The 15,596-nt window shown below is 40.7% G+C and overlaps 1 protein-coding gene across 1 annotated transcript; it reads left to right on the top strand.

The window, feature by feature from the left end:
- The first annotated feature begins 4 nt into the window (after positions 1–4).
- hnmt (histamine N-methyltransferase) lies at positions 5–15,067 on the top strand. Its single transcript, XM_084084450.1, has 7 exons — positions 5–115; positions 1,920–2,085; positions 3,011–3,063; positions 9,928–10,035; positions 11,606–11,736; positions 12,255–12,348; positions 14,405–15,067. The coding sequence occupies exons 2-7, from the start codon at positions 1,949–1,951 to the stop codon at positions 14,764–14,766; spliced, it is 885 nt and encodes a 294-aa protein (XP_083940576.1). The 5' UTR covers positions 5–115; positions 1,920–1,948; the 3' UTR covers positions 14,767–15,067.
- Positions 15,068–15,596: the final 529 nt, after the last annotated feature.

Raw genomic sequence — 15,596 nt, 5'->3', positions numbered from 1 at the left:
AGTGTTCAAAGAAGTGTTTCTCTTGTTGTTCCTCAACCATACGTCCCTGTGATCAGAACATCAACATCACTGTTCTAAAGCTGCTGTCTGGGTCCGTGACTACATCTCTCCAAACGTAAGTCACATTATGACGTTGTCGTGGTTTAAAAACAACAACAACAAGGCCACATGTTGACAGAATTCATTCATCTAGATACTGAATGTTGTGCTGAGTTGTAGCCGCGCAGCTCGTGTCAACATTATCAAAGCAACAAGTGCACGATCAAGCTTGTCACATTGTGTCCAGCGTTTAAACGTTCCAAGAAAGACAATTCTAATGTATACACATTATGAGAGCTAGACGTGCTGGTCTAATGTAGCCTTGGATCATTGATTTGACCGATTCTGACATTTGTTTTGTGCATAATGATGACAGTCTTGAATCGAGGCTACACAGATTCTTGATACACAAATGTCAGAATAGATAACATACGGTAATTCTATGACAGTCTTGATCCAATGTAATGTCTCTCTAATGTAATGTAGGCATGGATCCAAGACGGTCGTCTGTCATGACGGTCATGGATGAACTTCAACCTGGAGTTTGCATTTTCTCCATTTACAGCCCGTACATCTACATAAACGTTCAAATTTCGAATATAAAGTGCTTACCCAATGGCCACTGATGTTACAATACTGTACGGGCCCTCAGAAGTACCCGTATGTTCCGTATTGTTCAATAAAAAGCATTTGAATACGATTGATGGCCATTTTCTCATAGAGTTATAATGTATCAGCGTGCAATATACCTCCGAACCGATAGGGTCGCGTAGTTGAAAGCGTATGGAGAAAAAACTGAGAAAATGGCCACCAGTCGGATTAAAATGCTTTTTATTGAACAATACGGAATATACGGGTACTTGTGAGTGCACGTACATAATTGTAACATCCGTGGCCATGGGGTAAGCACTTTATATTTGAAATTTGAACGTTTATGTAGATGTACTGGCCAAAAAAAGAGAACGTGCAAACACCAGGTTGAAGTTCATCCATGACTGACAGTCATGTATCAGGGCTACCTTGGATGAAGACTTCATAGATTTATTTGATCGATTCTGACATGTGTGTACATGACAGTCTTGAATTGAGGCTACATTATACTGTAGCCTTTATTCAAGACTGTCATCTATACACAATGTCAGAATCGATAAAAATAATTCTATGACAGTCTCTTGATCCAAGGCTTGAATGTAATGAATGAATGAATGACCTTTTCTACAGCAGTGGTTCCAAACTGATTAGCTTAGTTAATGTGCAAACATTGTTTTCTCACTCAACAGTAAACAAACCAACATACAGTATAGTGTATGGTATCTGCACATATCTATATCTATCTATATCTATAACTTTTAAGATCATTTTAATACCAAATTGTCAAATACTATGTAAGAAATAGGCACAAATTGTGAAAATAGCCGACCTACAAGCTATATTTTGATACCAATACTTTTGTACTTTTGCTCAACATTTTGAACACAGGCCTTTTACTTCTAACAGTGTATTTTGGTATTGCTACTTTTACTAAAGTAAAATATCAGAGTACTTCTTCCACCACTGGGTCTAATGTAGAGCTTGTAGATCAGCTATTTTCTCAATATTTATCTGTGGAGCCAAGTCAAACTGATTTGTAATGCCTGCAATTCCAAGTGCTTGTTGTGTGCGTGTGTGCAGATAATCTCGGGCACCGTTTGACCGATCGCCATGAAACAGCCAGTGGTGGAAAAAGTACTCACATTTTTTACTTAGGTAAAAGTATCAATACTGCAGTGTGTGTGTGTGTGTGTGTGTGTGTGGCCTGAAACGTTTGGGAACCCTTGTCCTACAGTATGTTGTTAATGGTGAACTCTAAAAAAAAAAGTCTTGTTTCTGCTGTTATAGAGGTTCAGTGTGACAGACTGCAGCTGCCACCATGACATCTCCATTGAGGAGTCTGGTTGAAGATGACAGCCGGTACCAGAAGTCCTTCCAGATGTTCCTGGACCGTTCCTCTGAGCATCAGTGCATGCAGGATTTCATCAATAACATTCTGCCCGGCATTTTAGCGAGGTAAACCCTGGCCTGTCCTACTCACACAGGAGAATATACAGTATTATTCATTGTTGTATTAATTTATTACATAAAGAGGCACTTCATACAACACACTAGTTGATGAGTTGCAATTTCATACTGTCTATTAGACACAAGTTAGTGGACTCTCCCTTTTTTCTTTGTTTTGAACAAATCATCTTGACATCGCCACAATATGTTATTCCCAGGTGGATAACGCAGGCAGCATCACATTGGGGCCGTACTATTCATTAACCTTATGGAAGAACAGAACACTTATGAAGTTGTTATCGAGTATAAGAAATATATTATTTTATTAAATATCCACAGATTGACGTACTGTAGCTAATGTACTGGATACTTTATCTTAAAATGTGTAGATATCCATAGACATCAATTACACACCCCATGAAGCATTGAATTCATGGATATATTTTAGTCTTTGTCGCATTCCTAAGACAAAAATTTGATGACCGGCGGTCTCTCCGGTAGGAGACACAAAGAGTCCTTTGAGTCTCCTACCAGAGACATTAGCATCTTTCCGCCTGTAATCAAAATATTGGCTTATTGTCTCCATGGGGTGACTAACTGATTAGAAAAAAAGTCATTTTGGGGGTGAACTATGCCTTCAACTCCATATTTAAACTTTTTTTCTGATTTTTCCGTAAATTAACGCCCTACTAGATCATACTACTTGCGTCACACCACAGCATCAAAAGTAGCAGATCCGTAAGCTCGAAACGCGGTGCGAAGCGATGCGTTTCGAGCTTGCGGATCTGCTACTTTTGCTGATTTTGAATCGTGAAAAGTAACAGTTTTGGACATATGAGGTTTCCACCCAACCGAGGCCATAGTATACGAAATAATTTGATGGTGTCCTGGAAGGTAAATCTGCTCACAATAATGTTCTCTTCTCCTCCGTCAGCGTTGGAGAAGGACAGCCTCGTCTCAACGTCATTGGAGTTGGAAGTGGCGCAGGTAACAAGCATCAGGAGGACACTATAAGCAGACAGTACATTATCTCATATTATTTTGTGACGCAGTAAAAAGAGCCTAGAATGACTTCTGGCGGTCGGACAGCTAAGGTGAGCCCGGCAGTCACGTTATGAATAATGGAGGCTGTGTTTGTGTGCCGTGTGTAATTTATGGCTGTGTTAGAGTGTTGCATAAAAACCTTTAACCCCGCTGAATGGCTACAATCATTTTCCAGGGTTTATATGCAACAGCTGCCATGGTAATCTTTAACCTCGGTTTGCCAGACAATGTCACCCCCCACTCAGTGGTAGAGAGTAACTAAGTACATTTACTCAATTACTGTACTTACGTACAGTTTTGAGATATTTTTTTCACTTTAAGCATATTTTAATGCCTATACTTTTGTACTTTTACTCAAGTAAATTTTGAATTCCGGACTTTTACTTGTAACAGAGTGTTTCTATGTTGCAGTATTGATACATTTACTTGAGTAAAAGTATTAAGCCCCCACTGCCCGGTAGGTGTACTTGCTCTTTGTTTTAAGAGGTAGAGCTCATATACTTTATTTCAAAGAAGCATCCCATACTTAGCCCACGAGTGCTATTACCCTTTCAGTAATGTCATATCCAAAGTTATCTGGGGTCCCATATCTGCGTTTTAATGAAGCCGCGTTCAAAGTTCAGCAATGGTGACTACACATCTATTAGAATGAGAGTAAACTCTCCCACAGGGTGTTTCTTTAGTTAACCCATTAAACCGGGAATGCATCTGTGTAACCAAACCACCTAAACCATTGTTTTTTACTTTGGCTATTAAAAAATAGCAAATCTACAAGCTCATAGTGCGGCACAGAGTGTCACGCTATGAGCTTGTAGATCTGTTATTTTGAAAAAATCGTGACAATTTGTGCAAATCTTTGAATATACAGTATATATTTTTTAAAGCAAACATTTTAACTCAAATCTTTGCTTCTGGGAGGTCTCTGAAACAACATATTTTGAGGTGGGGGTCCATGGCCAAATACATATCATTTTGGGGGCCCTTGACATGAAAAGGTTTGAGAACCACTGATTATACATGTACAGTAGCAACACAAGTTTAAAATAAAAACTGTTAGGATTTAGAAGACATTTGTGGAATCCCCAGAAGTAAAGATTTTAGTTAAAATGTTTGCTTTAAAAATATATATATATTCAAAGATTTGCACACATTTTTGTAAATAGCAGAATATCTACAAGCTCATAGTGCGGCACTCGGTGCCGCGCTATGAGCTTGTAGATCTGCTATTTTTTTAATAGCCAAAGAAATCAAAAACTGACACAGATGCGTTCCCGGTCTTAATGGGTTAACTGGAAAGTTTTTTTCCGCTCATGCACCTGTGCTTCCCCAGATGTACTGTAATTATTTCACTACATTTACTTCTCTCTAGGCTGTGGCCAGAGTAGTGTTGCGTAGCCAGGACATTTCTGTCTGGGGAAATCTGAATTCAATATGGGCCATAACAGTGGGAAAAAAATAATATAATGAATCAGAATTGTTTCTGTCGTTTCATTCATTGACGTCAGATGTCACCAGAGGTACAGTATCAGTAGGCGGCGATCTCTGACCGTCTGACTATGCAAGACTATAGCCAGAGAGAGCAGGTGCTCTGTCAACTTGTCAGGTTCAATAAGGGCTTGCAAACAGGATATTGTTGCTGTCGGGCAGAAACCTCTTATCTCCATATTTTAACTTTTTGTGTTTTTTCGTAAATTAACGTCCTACTTGATCATACTACAGCGTCACACAAAAGCATCAAAAGTAGCAGATCTACAAGCTTGAAACACGGCGCGAAGCGGCGCATTTTGAGCTTGTCGATCTGCTACTTTTGATGTTTTTGAAGTTGAATCCTGAAAAGTAACAGTTTTGTTTTTTGGACATATGAGGTTTCCACCTGACAGAGACGATATACTGCTTATGGCAAGTCATCCTGCACCAAACATTATAAATGTAATATTATTATTTAGAAAAATATATACCGGTATACTTTTTTAGTAGCCAATTATTTTTTACCCCCTTTTCCCCTCCCAATTTAATTATTATGCCAATTTACCCTCCACCTATGTTGCCGTTGCTTTGCTGTACCCTACTGGCTCACTGGCCAGTGAGGAGCCTTCACCGGGAGAACGTACCTAGCATCTCCATCCTACTCCTCCCGTTCAACACGCCCCACTGACAGGCGTGGTCCCAGTCAGGAGGAGTCCCTAACACAGCGACAAAGATCGCTCTTCCACCTGACTTCCCTCCCCCCGAACACGACCAGTTGTGTTCGTATAGAACAGTGGTTCTCAACCTTTTCAGGCCGTGACCCCCCAAAAAAATCCTGTTTGAACTGGGGACCCCCACCCTGACAAGCACTTAGAGTTGAGGCATTACATTTTGTTTGACTCCACAGATACATATTGTGAAAATAGCAGATCTACAAGCTTAAATTGTCCCTTCACTGTCATCTGGGGACCCCCACAAAATCATGTGGGTTGAGAACCACTGGTATAGAATAATAATAGATGCTTGTCCAAGCCGGATGTACCGTGAGGGACAGGTACTTTACCCCTGTGCCCACTGGAGAGCTTGACTTTTCCCGGAGAATGGAAAGACAGTTTAGGGCAATTATTGTATTAATCTGAATAGGAAGTGTGAGGGTTGTGTGTTTATGTGCTGACAAATATTGCAAGTGATATGTGAAAAATATCATCATCTGAAGTTTTGGTTTATTCTTTTACGACTGTGAGTCAGTATTTCAAGCTCTTGCAACAGCTGTGAAAGGTTCATATATAGTATATATCAGGGAGGCAAACAACTCTCTTTCCGGCAAATATCATTTATTTTTATTTATTCTTTTGACATCAATTTGGCTTACTTTTGTCAATTTTCCTGTTATTGTCAGCTGGCAGGACCTGTTGCGAGGAGGACCTCACATTACATCACTGGTTATGTGGTTGTTTATTCCAGTCTTCATTGCATATCATTTTTCACATACACATTTTGAGCAGCGGATATTCACTTTTTTGTTGGCTGAACTAATGTTATTTGATATGGTTTTAACCCATTTAATTAAATGTTGAACATTAGCCGGTCCTGTTTGTTTGTAATGTTATGAACAGATGTGGTGCAAGTTCATGTTTCACAAGAGTTAGCTCAAAGTTCAATTAAGACGGATTACAATGAACTATTTCAGGTTCATATTTAACAAAGTTTCTTTCTTTCTTTCTTTCTTTCTTTTACATGCATACATCAGTGTGCTGCTGCATGAATGAATAACACAGATTTTTTTTGAAGATGTGCTCTGACATTTTCCGAGACGTGAGGTCTCACTGTTTTGACTAAAACATGCACGGTTGAGTAGAGCAGCGAGCTGCAGTGCACAACTCATGTGACCTCAAGTACAAAGTCTGTCTCAAAACTAGAAAGATGCATCCCCTGGTCTCATATCAAGTTTAGTAGATTGTTCGCATTCTAAGACGTTTTGAGAAACAGACACATACTAGCTAGCATCTTTAAAGGGATAGTTCATCCCCAAATGACTTTTTTTCCATCGATTACTCATCCCATGGATCCCATGAATTCATTGAGATTTTTTTGTTTTCGTCGCATTCCTAAGTCAATAATTTGATGGTGACGGAGTCTCCGGTAGGAGACTCATTGAGTCTCCGCCGATCATCAAATTATTGGTTTAGGAATGAGACAAAAACAAAAACATCTCCATGAATTCAAGGCTTCATGGGGTGTGTAATCGATAACAAGATAAGGTATTTTTTGGGTGAACTACTCCTTTTTAAGGTGTAGCTCTCCACCGCAACGACGTTGGCGGCGGTAAGTGTTGGAAAGCGTCTGTTGCCGAAAATCTGCTGTCGAATGGGCGGTGGTTACACTGTCGCATTGGGTCGCAAGTTGTAGGGAAGCGCCGAAAGTCGGAAAGTCGATTTCGACCGTCAGATACTGTAGCAGCGGGCTTGTTGTTGAAAAAGACATCAAGCCATAGGCTACCAATTTTTAGCACCATAGTGAGTGCTAAAACCGTGCACCAAAAACCTGAGCACTTGTGCGGTGGGCAGGCCTGGAATTTCATCTTTTTAGGGGCAAGGCCACTTGGCCTTTGGCCTTGTAAATGTTTTGAGGGCCCAAAGGCCAAGTGTAAGGACAAGCAAGGCCATCAAATAAAACACTGATATCAAGTCTACTGAAATAATACATTTAATGTAAGGGTTAAGAAAGGAGTTGTATTAAATATGAAGTATAACCATCTGTGAATATAAATACATTTTTGTACAAACTCCTGAAAAGGAGTTCAGAAGTTCATACTCAGAGTCACTGGACTGGTTTGAAGATGGGGATGAGAACTGAGGAGGAGTTAAGAATTCAGAATCTTGACAGTGAAATGGAAACGGTAATCCTGTACTCTGCACCTGGCAGAGGACCTTGATGTATCTTTGATCATCCCTTTTTGTCACTCTTTTTGGCAATCTACACTCTTGCAAAGGGTCAGCTGCATATGTCCTTCTCTGACTCAAACGGTTCATGTCCTGAACGGTTCATGTCTGTGAAGACGACAGGAAAGAGACACAGAAGAAAGCTGTTAAAATCAGCTGGGGGGCAGTGAGGATGGGCCACCAAGGCCACTGTGGCCTCAGGGCAGATAATCCTTTTAAGGGAAGAAACTGTGGGGCAATGGCGGCCATGGCCTTCATGGCCTCCCTGAAATTCCTGCCCTGGTGGTGGGTTGATGTCTGATTCAAGCAGTCACACCTAGTCTGAGTGAAACGGGGGGGGGGGGGGGGGGGGTGAGCTAGGTGTGACTGCACAGTTCTGTTGTGCGTCAATGCACACAGGATAAATCATCATCCATCTTCACACACACTGAACAGAGAGAAGTATCTGTCGTGACAGCAGGTTTTCCTTCACAATTCTCTTTATTTCTGTAGTGCACCAAAAGCCTACATTCACCTGCATGCCATGCCATAGGTAGTATAATCGTTAGTAATTGTCACCGAACAGAAATAAGAACAGAAATAAGAGCAGATAAAGCAACCTTTCATGACAGAGAATCATCCCCTATTTTTAAGTGCATGTGGCTGCATTAATACAGCCACATGCTGTATTCTGTGTGTATCGATTAGCTTGATGCACAACAGGTCCCCGAGTCATACTAATTGGACTCTGATCTGATCTGGTTAAATCAGCCATCACTCACCCTCCAAGCACGTTCAATGAACTTCAAATGCACAACTTCTAACAGTAGCTACATAACATAGCAGGATTGTTATCAGTGCTGGAAATGGGCCACGCTGTTCGAATACGCTTTTCCCATTCCGCTGGCTCATTTCAATTGCACAATAATTCACAGTTACACAATAGGCCCACGTTTCAGCCCAAAACCAGTGTTGCAATTCACAACAATTGGTATTCTATTGATAGTCTGCCCAGATTTCAGTGCATGCTGAATCCCAGTGAATTTTGGCCATATCCAGCACTCACTGGTAATACTCTATTGCAGATATATGATCTTTTTGAGCGGTGCAGCCGCTCCTATAAGAGGGTTTAGGACCCATCCGTGGCGAAAGTTTTTCTTTCCGTCTTGAAAATTTGTCTTTCGCTGTGACGCCATGCTGTGGAAAACACGCCCATAGGCTAAGCTCTGCAGGACGTGCTGTGATTGGCTAGCGAGACACATGATGAAATTAACTTCAAACTTCGCAGACGTGTTTTTATTGGCTAGCGAGACGCACGATGAAATGTGTGCGTGCGTAAAAAATGTAAGCACGTCACTTTGCAGGACGTGCTGTGATTGGCTACCGAGATGCATGATGAAATGAATAACTCATAAATATCACCGCTCACTTCACACTGGGTGTGATTTTTGTTGTTGCCACACCCAGGGGGTCTTGAGGCTTTGTACCTGTTTTCTCCATACATGGGCATGCCCCCTTTGTCCTTAGGCCCCAGCCACAAAAGTCTGTCCCCCTTTCGTCCACACATGGGCATGTGTTGTACCTGTTTTCTCCATACATGGGCAAAAAACAGGTTTTGCCCCCTTTGTCCTTAGGCCCCAGCCATAAAAGTCTGTCCCCCTTTCGTCCATACATGGGCATAGACACAGGCTGACACGTCATGTGAAGTCTGGGTCTGACAGAACCAGGTCTCCTGGTCTTGTTTTCTTTAAAAATGCATATTGCTGCAACTTCATATTTATGACGACAATCATTTTCAGAATTGGAGAATTTGAGGAAAAATCTGAGTTACTCGTGGATGGACTAACTTGATGCACGTACGTTACTCTTGCACAGTGGTGTCTGCCCATTTGTATTTTTCTAAATCTGGAATGAAGAAAAAAAAACTATTGACTAATCTATCTGTCCTTTATTGATCGAATACAAATAGGATTTCCCATTCATGTCAGCAGATAACTAGGGGTTGACTTTGGGTAACTCTTGTTTTTTCCCTACACATATTTGCATCCTTTGTGTGCGTGTTCGTGTGTGTGCAATAGCTAAATCCTAAACGCATGGATTAAAGTTCTCAGTCGCCACAAATTATTTCAGTCATTTGGATCCCATAGATAGAAGCCAGCATGTCTTCTATGGGAGCATGTTGCGCAGCAAAAATAGCCGATCTACAAGCGTACTAAAACATCACATTTTACATATTGTGTTTATCGTTTAGGAAACGGCGCTAGCGTGGGAAGACTCCTTTCACACTGTTTCACAAATCGCACATTACGACTTGGGCCATACGTGATATTTTATATTTTTTCAGTCGTGATATTTTATCTTGCTTTGAACCATGTAAACTTCCCAAAGGTAACTGGAATAACTGTGCTGCTGCCTGTAGGTGATATCGACCTCCAGATGATGTCTCAGCTCTGTCTGAAGCACCCTGGGGTGGCGGTGGATAACGAGGTGGTGGAGCCCAGCAGCCAGCAGCTGCATAACTACAGAGGTACCACACACACAGCCTATACCTCTGCTATCCAGCCCAGAGGCATAGCCAACACAGATGTATATCTTTCAAAGACAGAAAAATCTATGTACATACATACACACAGTGCATATGGAAGGTTTTCAGACCCCCTTCAAGTTTTCAACATTTTGTTACCTTTCAGACTCCGCTTAAAATAGATTCAGTTTTTCCCCATCAATCTACACAAAGCTCCACACAGTAAAGCAAAAACAGGTTTTTGGAGTGGTGTTTTTTCAAATAAAAGACTGAAATAATAAATAATACAATTAATAAAGCTAAAAAAGAATAAAACAAAGTGAACGTATGAAAGACTGAAACATTCCTTAAAGGGATAGTTCACCCCCAAAATAACTTTTTTTCTATCAATTACACACCCCAATGAATTGATATTTTTTGTTTTTGTGGCATTCCTAAGCCAATTATTTGATGACGAGCGATTCCGGTAGGAACCACAACAAGTCTCCTTTGTGTCCGCTGGTCATCAAATAATCGATAGAAAAAAAGTATTTTTTTGGGTGAACTATCCCTTTTAACGTACTGTAAGTCTGTTCAGACCCTTTGCTATGACGCTCACAATTTACTGTAGCTCTGCTGCATCCTACTTCTATGAATATTCCTTGAGATGCTTCTACTACTTCCGGAGTCCACCTGTGCCTAACTGAATTAACTCAATATAATTAGGAAAGGCACACGGCTGTCTATGTCGGGTCTCACAGTTAATAGCGTATGTCTGTGCCATGACACAAATATGGGAAAGGATTCAAGAACATTTCTGCTGCATTGAAAGACGCCAAGAGCACGGCAGCGTCCATTATTAGAATCACCAACAGTCTTCCTGGATCTGCATGCCCAGCCAAACTGATGAAACGGGGAGGCAGCATCGTAGTGGGGGGTGTTTTTCTGTGACAGGAAACTGGGAGACAAGATGGATGCAGAAAAATAAATCTGAGTGAAAAACTTTTTCCTAGAGAGACTCTCAGACTCTCGGGCTGGGGCTGAGCTTGGGTTCACATCTCAACAAGGCAATGAATGACCCCAAAGTATACCGCCAAGAAAACACATTTAAAGTCCTGGGAGTCTGGAATCTGGCTGTGCCATGCTATTGAATGGAGCATCTCTAGAGAGACCTGAAAATAGCTCTGCCCCGATGCTCCCATCCAACCTGGCTGAGCTTGAACGATTCTGCCAAGAATGAAGGGTCTGAATACTTAGGTAAATGGGATGAATACAAATGTGTTTTATGCTTTAATAACTATTCAAAACACACCATAAAGATCTGTCATTGTGGACTTAGTACAGAGCCCTTGGGGACCCCGGTCAAGAGTATTTAAGTACGGTACTATCAAGTACGATTTTGAGGTACCTTTCTTGACTATGTAAATGTTTCAATACTTCATACTTCTACCCCACTACGTCTCAGATGCAAATATTGTACTTACTGTATTACCCCACTACAATTATTTGAAAATTTGATTTTATTACAAAACATACATTGACCTATTAATGTATGGTTTAACATAACTGTCCTGTTTGTGTTGTGTTGTCATAGTTAAAGTGTCCCAGAAACAGGACTTGGATCACATCAAGTTCACCTGGAATAAGATGACGGCCGCTGAATTCGAGGAACAATGGAAAGCCAAACGGATGACCAAGAAGGCCGATTTCATTCACATGATTCAGGTTGGTGATTATATGACCCTACTTGTATAGCCCTTACATTGACACTGTTTTCATGTCATAGTTACAGTAGGCCATATTCATTTGGCAACTTTGTTACAGTTAGAGCCCGACCAATGCAATATTTTTTAGTACAATGCCGATTCCGATTTTGGAGAGTCCTAGCCCACCGATTTATGGATGCTTTGACTGATATTTTATCAAAAAAGTGCAAACTACGCAATAGCTATGCAAAATAGAACAATGTGTTGCGTTGATCTTGTACTTTTGAAAACTTTTGAAAGATTTTACCTATAATGACATGCCCAAAATAGGGATGCATAGTTGAAAGTTGATATAAAGTGGATATCGGATGCATAACTGCCGATACAAATGTAAATTCATGAAATTCAATTAATGGGCGATATATATCGACCAGACCCAGTTAACAATGAATCCCATTAGAGGATGTGCCTTCCATAGAATTGTAATTAGCTAGTCAACTCAATCCAGTAGCTCATTATCTGTGATGGAATCCACAGATGCTGTATTACGTCAAGGATCCTTCAGCTACCATCAGCTTCTTCAGGAGCCTGCTCAACAGAAATGGGAAACTTCTCATCATTCTTGTTTCCGGTAAGTGGGCTTGAACCTGGAGTTGTAGAGTACTTTGTGCGCAGTGGGATGCAGCATCGCTGTATTGGCTAAGTACATTTACTAAAGTACTGCACTTAAAGGACCACTTAACCAATTTTCTACTTATATCTTCATATAATTGGTCACCATTTTTGTCTGGTCACTTTGTGTCTCGGGGGCTGTGGATGGTTTAGAAACCTGCCTGCCAGTGACATTATTGGTAGGCAGGTTTGGTCAAGATTTCAACCTTTTTCTGTTATTATTTTGTATTAATGCGCAAGAGCAATGTGTTCTGTTTCTATGCTCTTTCATTAATAATAATAATAAACTTTTATTAAAAAAGTACTTTTCGCAGTTTTTTCTTTTTTATTGCTGGTGTCTAAGGAAGTATTTAATCCTTGAGAAGCATGTAACATGTTCTTCTTTTAACCACTTCAGTTGAGGAATTGATTGAGGATTGATGCAATGTCTCTGTTGTACATTCTGCAGGAAAGCACAGCTTGAGCCAGTTTTGACACCTTTTAATCTTTTAGATGTTTTTCTTCAATAACACATGACTCAAGATGGAAAATTCCTTTGAACAGCCCTCCTGTCAATTCTTCTCCACAAACCACAAAAAAACGTCTTTTCAGAAAACACTAACTAACGTCCGGTCTTGGGACCGCCTGCCGTCCAAATGGACCCCTTAGAGTTCTGTAACTCTCAAGAGTGTACAGATGGTACACTCTGAGAGTTGTGTAGATTGGATCTACAGTGTAGATTGGGGTTACAGTAGAGTTTTAGTGGAAACTCTACTTTCAATGGAAATAAGTCACTGACTTTATTGTGTTTTTATTCTTGACGTTTCCCTGAGAAGCATGTGACATGCGTTCTTCTTTTAACCATGACTATGTCTAATAAATCAAATCAAAACACTGTAAAATCCTCAGTGTTAATTGAGCTCTTAGAGTTACCGAGTTACAGAACCATAAGGGGTCCAATTTGGACAACCAGGGTGGTTGTCCCTGGAACCCGACCGTGTGTTTCTTCTATTTCCGGTGGACATCCACGCGCAACTAATAATAAATCAGGCTTAATTGGATTTGAAGAGCAAGCTCTTTGGGTGAAGTTTTGGGAATGATGGAGAAAAAAATCACACCCAGTGTGAAGTGAGCGGTGCTATTTATGAGTTATTAATTTCATCATGCATCTCGGTAGCCAATCGCAGCACGTCCTGCGAAGTGACGTGCTTACATTTTTTACATTATTATTAATTTCATCATGCGTCTCGCTAGCCAATCACAGCGCGTCTGCGAAGTTTGAAGTTAATTTCATCATGTGTCTCGCTAGCCAATCACAGCACGTCCTGCTGGGTGTGATTTTTTTTTTTTTTAGCCTATGGGCGTGTTTTCCACAGCATGGCGTCACAGCGAAGACAAATTTTCACGACGGAAAGAAAAACTTTCACCACGGATGGGTCCTAAACCCTCTTATAGGGGCGGCTGCACCGCTCCAAAAAAAGTATAATAAATGGAATGCTAAATGCTTGGTAAGGGTATAATTATGTTCAGGGAGTTCAAAAGAAATGGACCTATTTTACATGCGCTCGCATTAAATCGTTCAATCGCATTCATTTTACTTTGCTGTTGGGGCTGCATTCTTTTTTTTTGTGGTATGCAGGCTGAAAACCCACCTCTTCAGGAAACACTACCCTTCCTCTTTGCCTGGCCTACTTGTTGTTAACTAGTTGTACGAATGCTTGTTTTATTGTTGAATTGTTTATTGGATCTTGTTTAGTCAATACAATTATTTGTTTTTAGCTCCTGCTCATTTGACTACTTTGTCTCATCTGTTTAAGGAAATAGGTAGCTGATATATTGCACTTTTACCTTAGCGCTAGGTATGCTCTTGGTTGCTTGTTATTGCAGAAAATGCACTTATAACCTCTGGTGATTAGTAGCTTTCGTTCCCTACCTTTGTTGATTGCACTTATTGTAAGTCGCTTTGGATAAAAGCGTCTGCTAAATGACTGTAATGTAATGTAATGTAATGTGATTGAATCTCAACCTGTGTTCAGGAGAGAGCGGGTGGGGAAGGCTGTGGAGGACCTACAGATCCCAGCTGTGCAACAAGGAGATCAGTCAGTGTGTGACCATGGGCGACATCAAGAGCTTCCTGGACTCCAAGGGCGTGGGCTACCAGAGCTACGAGCTGACGTCTCAGATGGACATCACGGAGTGCTTCACCCCGGGCGACCAGCAGGGGGAGCTGCTGCTCGACTTTCTGACCGAGGTGCTGGACTTCAGCCACACGGCCTCGCCGGAACTGAAAGCGGGCGTCCTGGAGCTGCTGCGCCACCCAGACTGCAGCTCGGAGTCCGGTGGCAAGGTGGCATTCAACAACAACCTAACGGTGCTCGTTGTTGACCCTTTGCCTTAAAAGGTCCGGTTTTCCTCTTTAAAAGGACCACAGAATCATCTTTATTGCTATGCTATGTCTCCCCAAGCTAGTGGGCTACAGTATGTTCACTACGTCTTAAACAGTTGTTTTCTAATTTATGGAATTTCTTAGATCTTTTTTTATTTTTTTATTAATGAAATTCTTTTGAAAAATGATTGAATTTTTTTTTAATTCATGAACAATTTTGCATTATTATTATTTCAAAACATAAACATTTAAATAATAATGAAAAACTAGATGTAGGAAACATCATAAAAATGTGTCCGCGACCCACAAATGTGTCGAAGTTGACCGAGTTCCCTTGGGGGTCTATACTAGGACCCCTCCTTCTCTTATTTTATCCCGTTTTTTTTTTTTTAAATACCCCGACCTGCCATCTAACTTTTATTTTGTCTGTTTTTGCCAAATGTTTGTCCCCAGAATAAGAACGCCAGGGTTCCACTACATCGTTGTGGACAGTGAATACATTTTTACAGATGGAGGTGTTAATGGCATTTTTCCATAATAAGATTTTTCATAGAAAATTGTCACCTTCTAATTATATACTGCCACCTTCTAATTTGCCAGAAGTTAAAAATGTGTTAGCTTTTTCCTGAATAACCATGAAGCTTGAATGACTTAAGGGGGTCAATTAAGATTCATATTGAATGAAACAAATTCATTGGTAATGTCCATGTGTTCCAGACCGTGGGAAGTAAAAGCACCTGCACTATCATTTGTGTTTCATTTGTTATAAGCCACATGTATTAATATACCGTGATTTGTGAGAACAGAACATGGCTGAAAAAAATAACCCTTTTACTTGGCAA

Source organism: Gymnoscopelus microlampas (genome assembly GCF_963454915.1).
Source record: "Gymnoscopelus microlampas genome assembly, chromosome: 17".
Lineage (NCBI taxonomy): Eukaryota > Metazoa > Chordata > Actinopteri > Myctophiformes > Myctophidae > Gymnoscopelus > Gymnoscopelus microlampas.
Note: the sequence above shows the minus strand (reverse complement) of the source record. Positions and strands in the feature narration are given on the sequence as shown.

Excerpts from the sequence above, each read along its gene's own strand:
- hnmt (XM_084084450.1), top strand. The coding sequence starts at position 1,949 with ATGACATCTCCATTGAGGAGTCTGGTTGAAGATGACAGCCGGTACCAG. Across the intron at positions 11,737-12,254 it reads ATTTCATTCACATGATTCAG|ATGCTGTATTACGTCAAGGA; the intron begins GTTGGTGATTAT and ends TGGAATCCACAG. Across the intron at positions 12,349-14,404 it reads TCTCATCATTCTTGTTTCCG|GAGAGAGCGGGTGGGGAAGG; the intron begins GTAAGTGGGCTT and ends ACCTGTGTTCAG.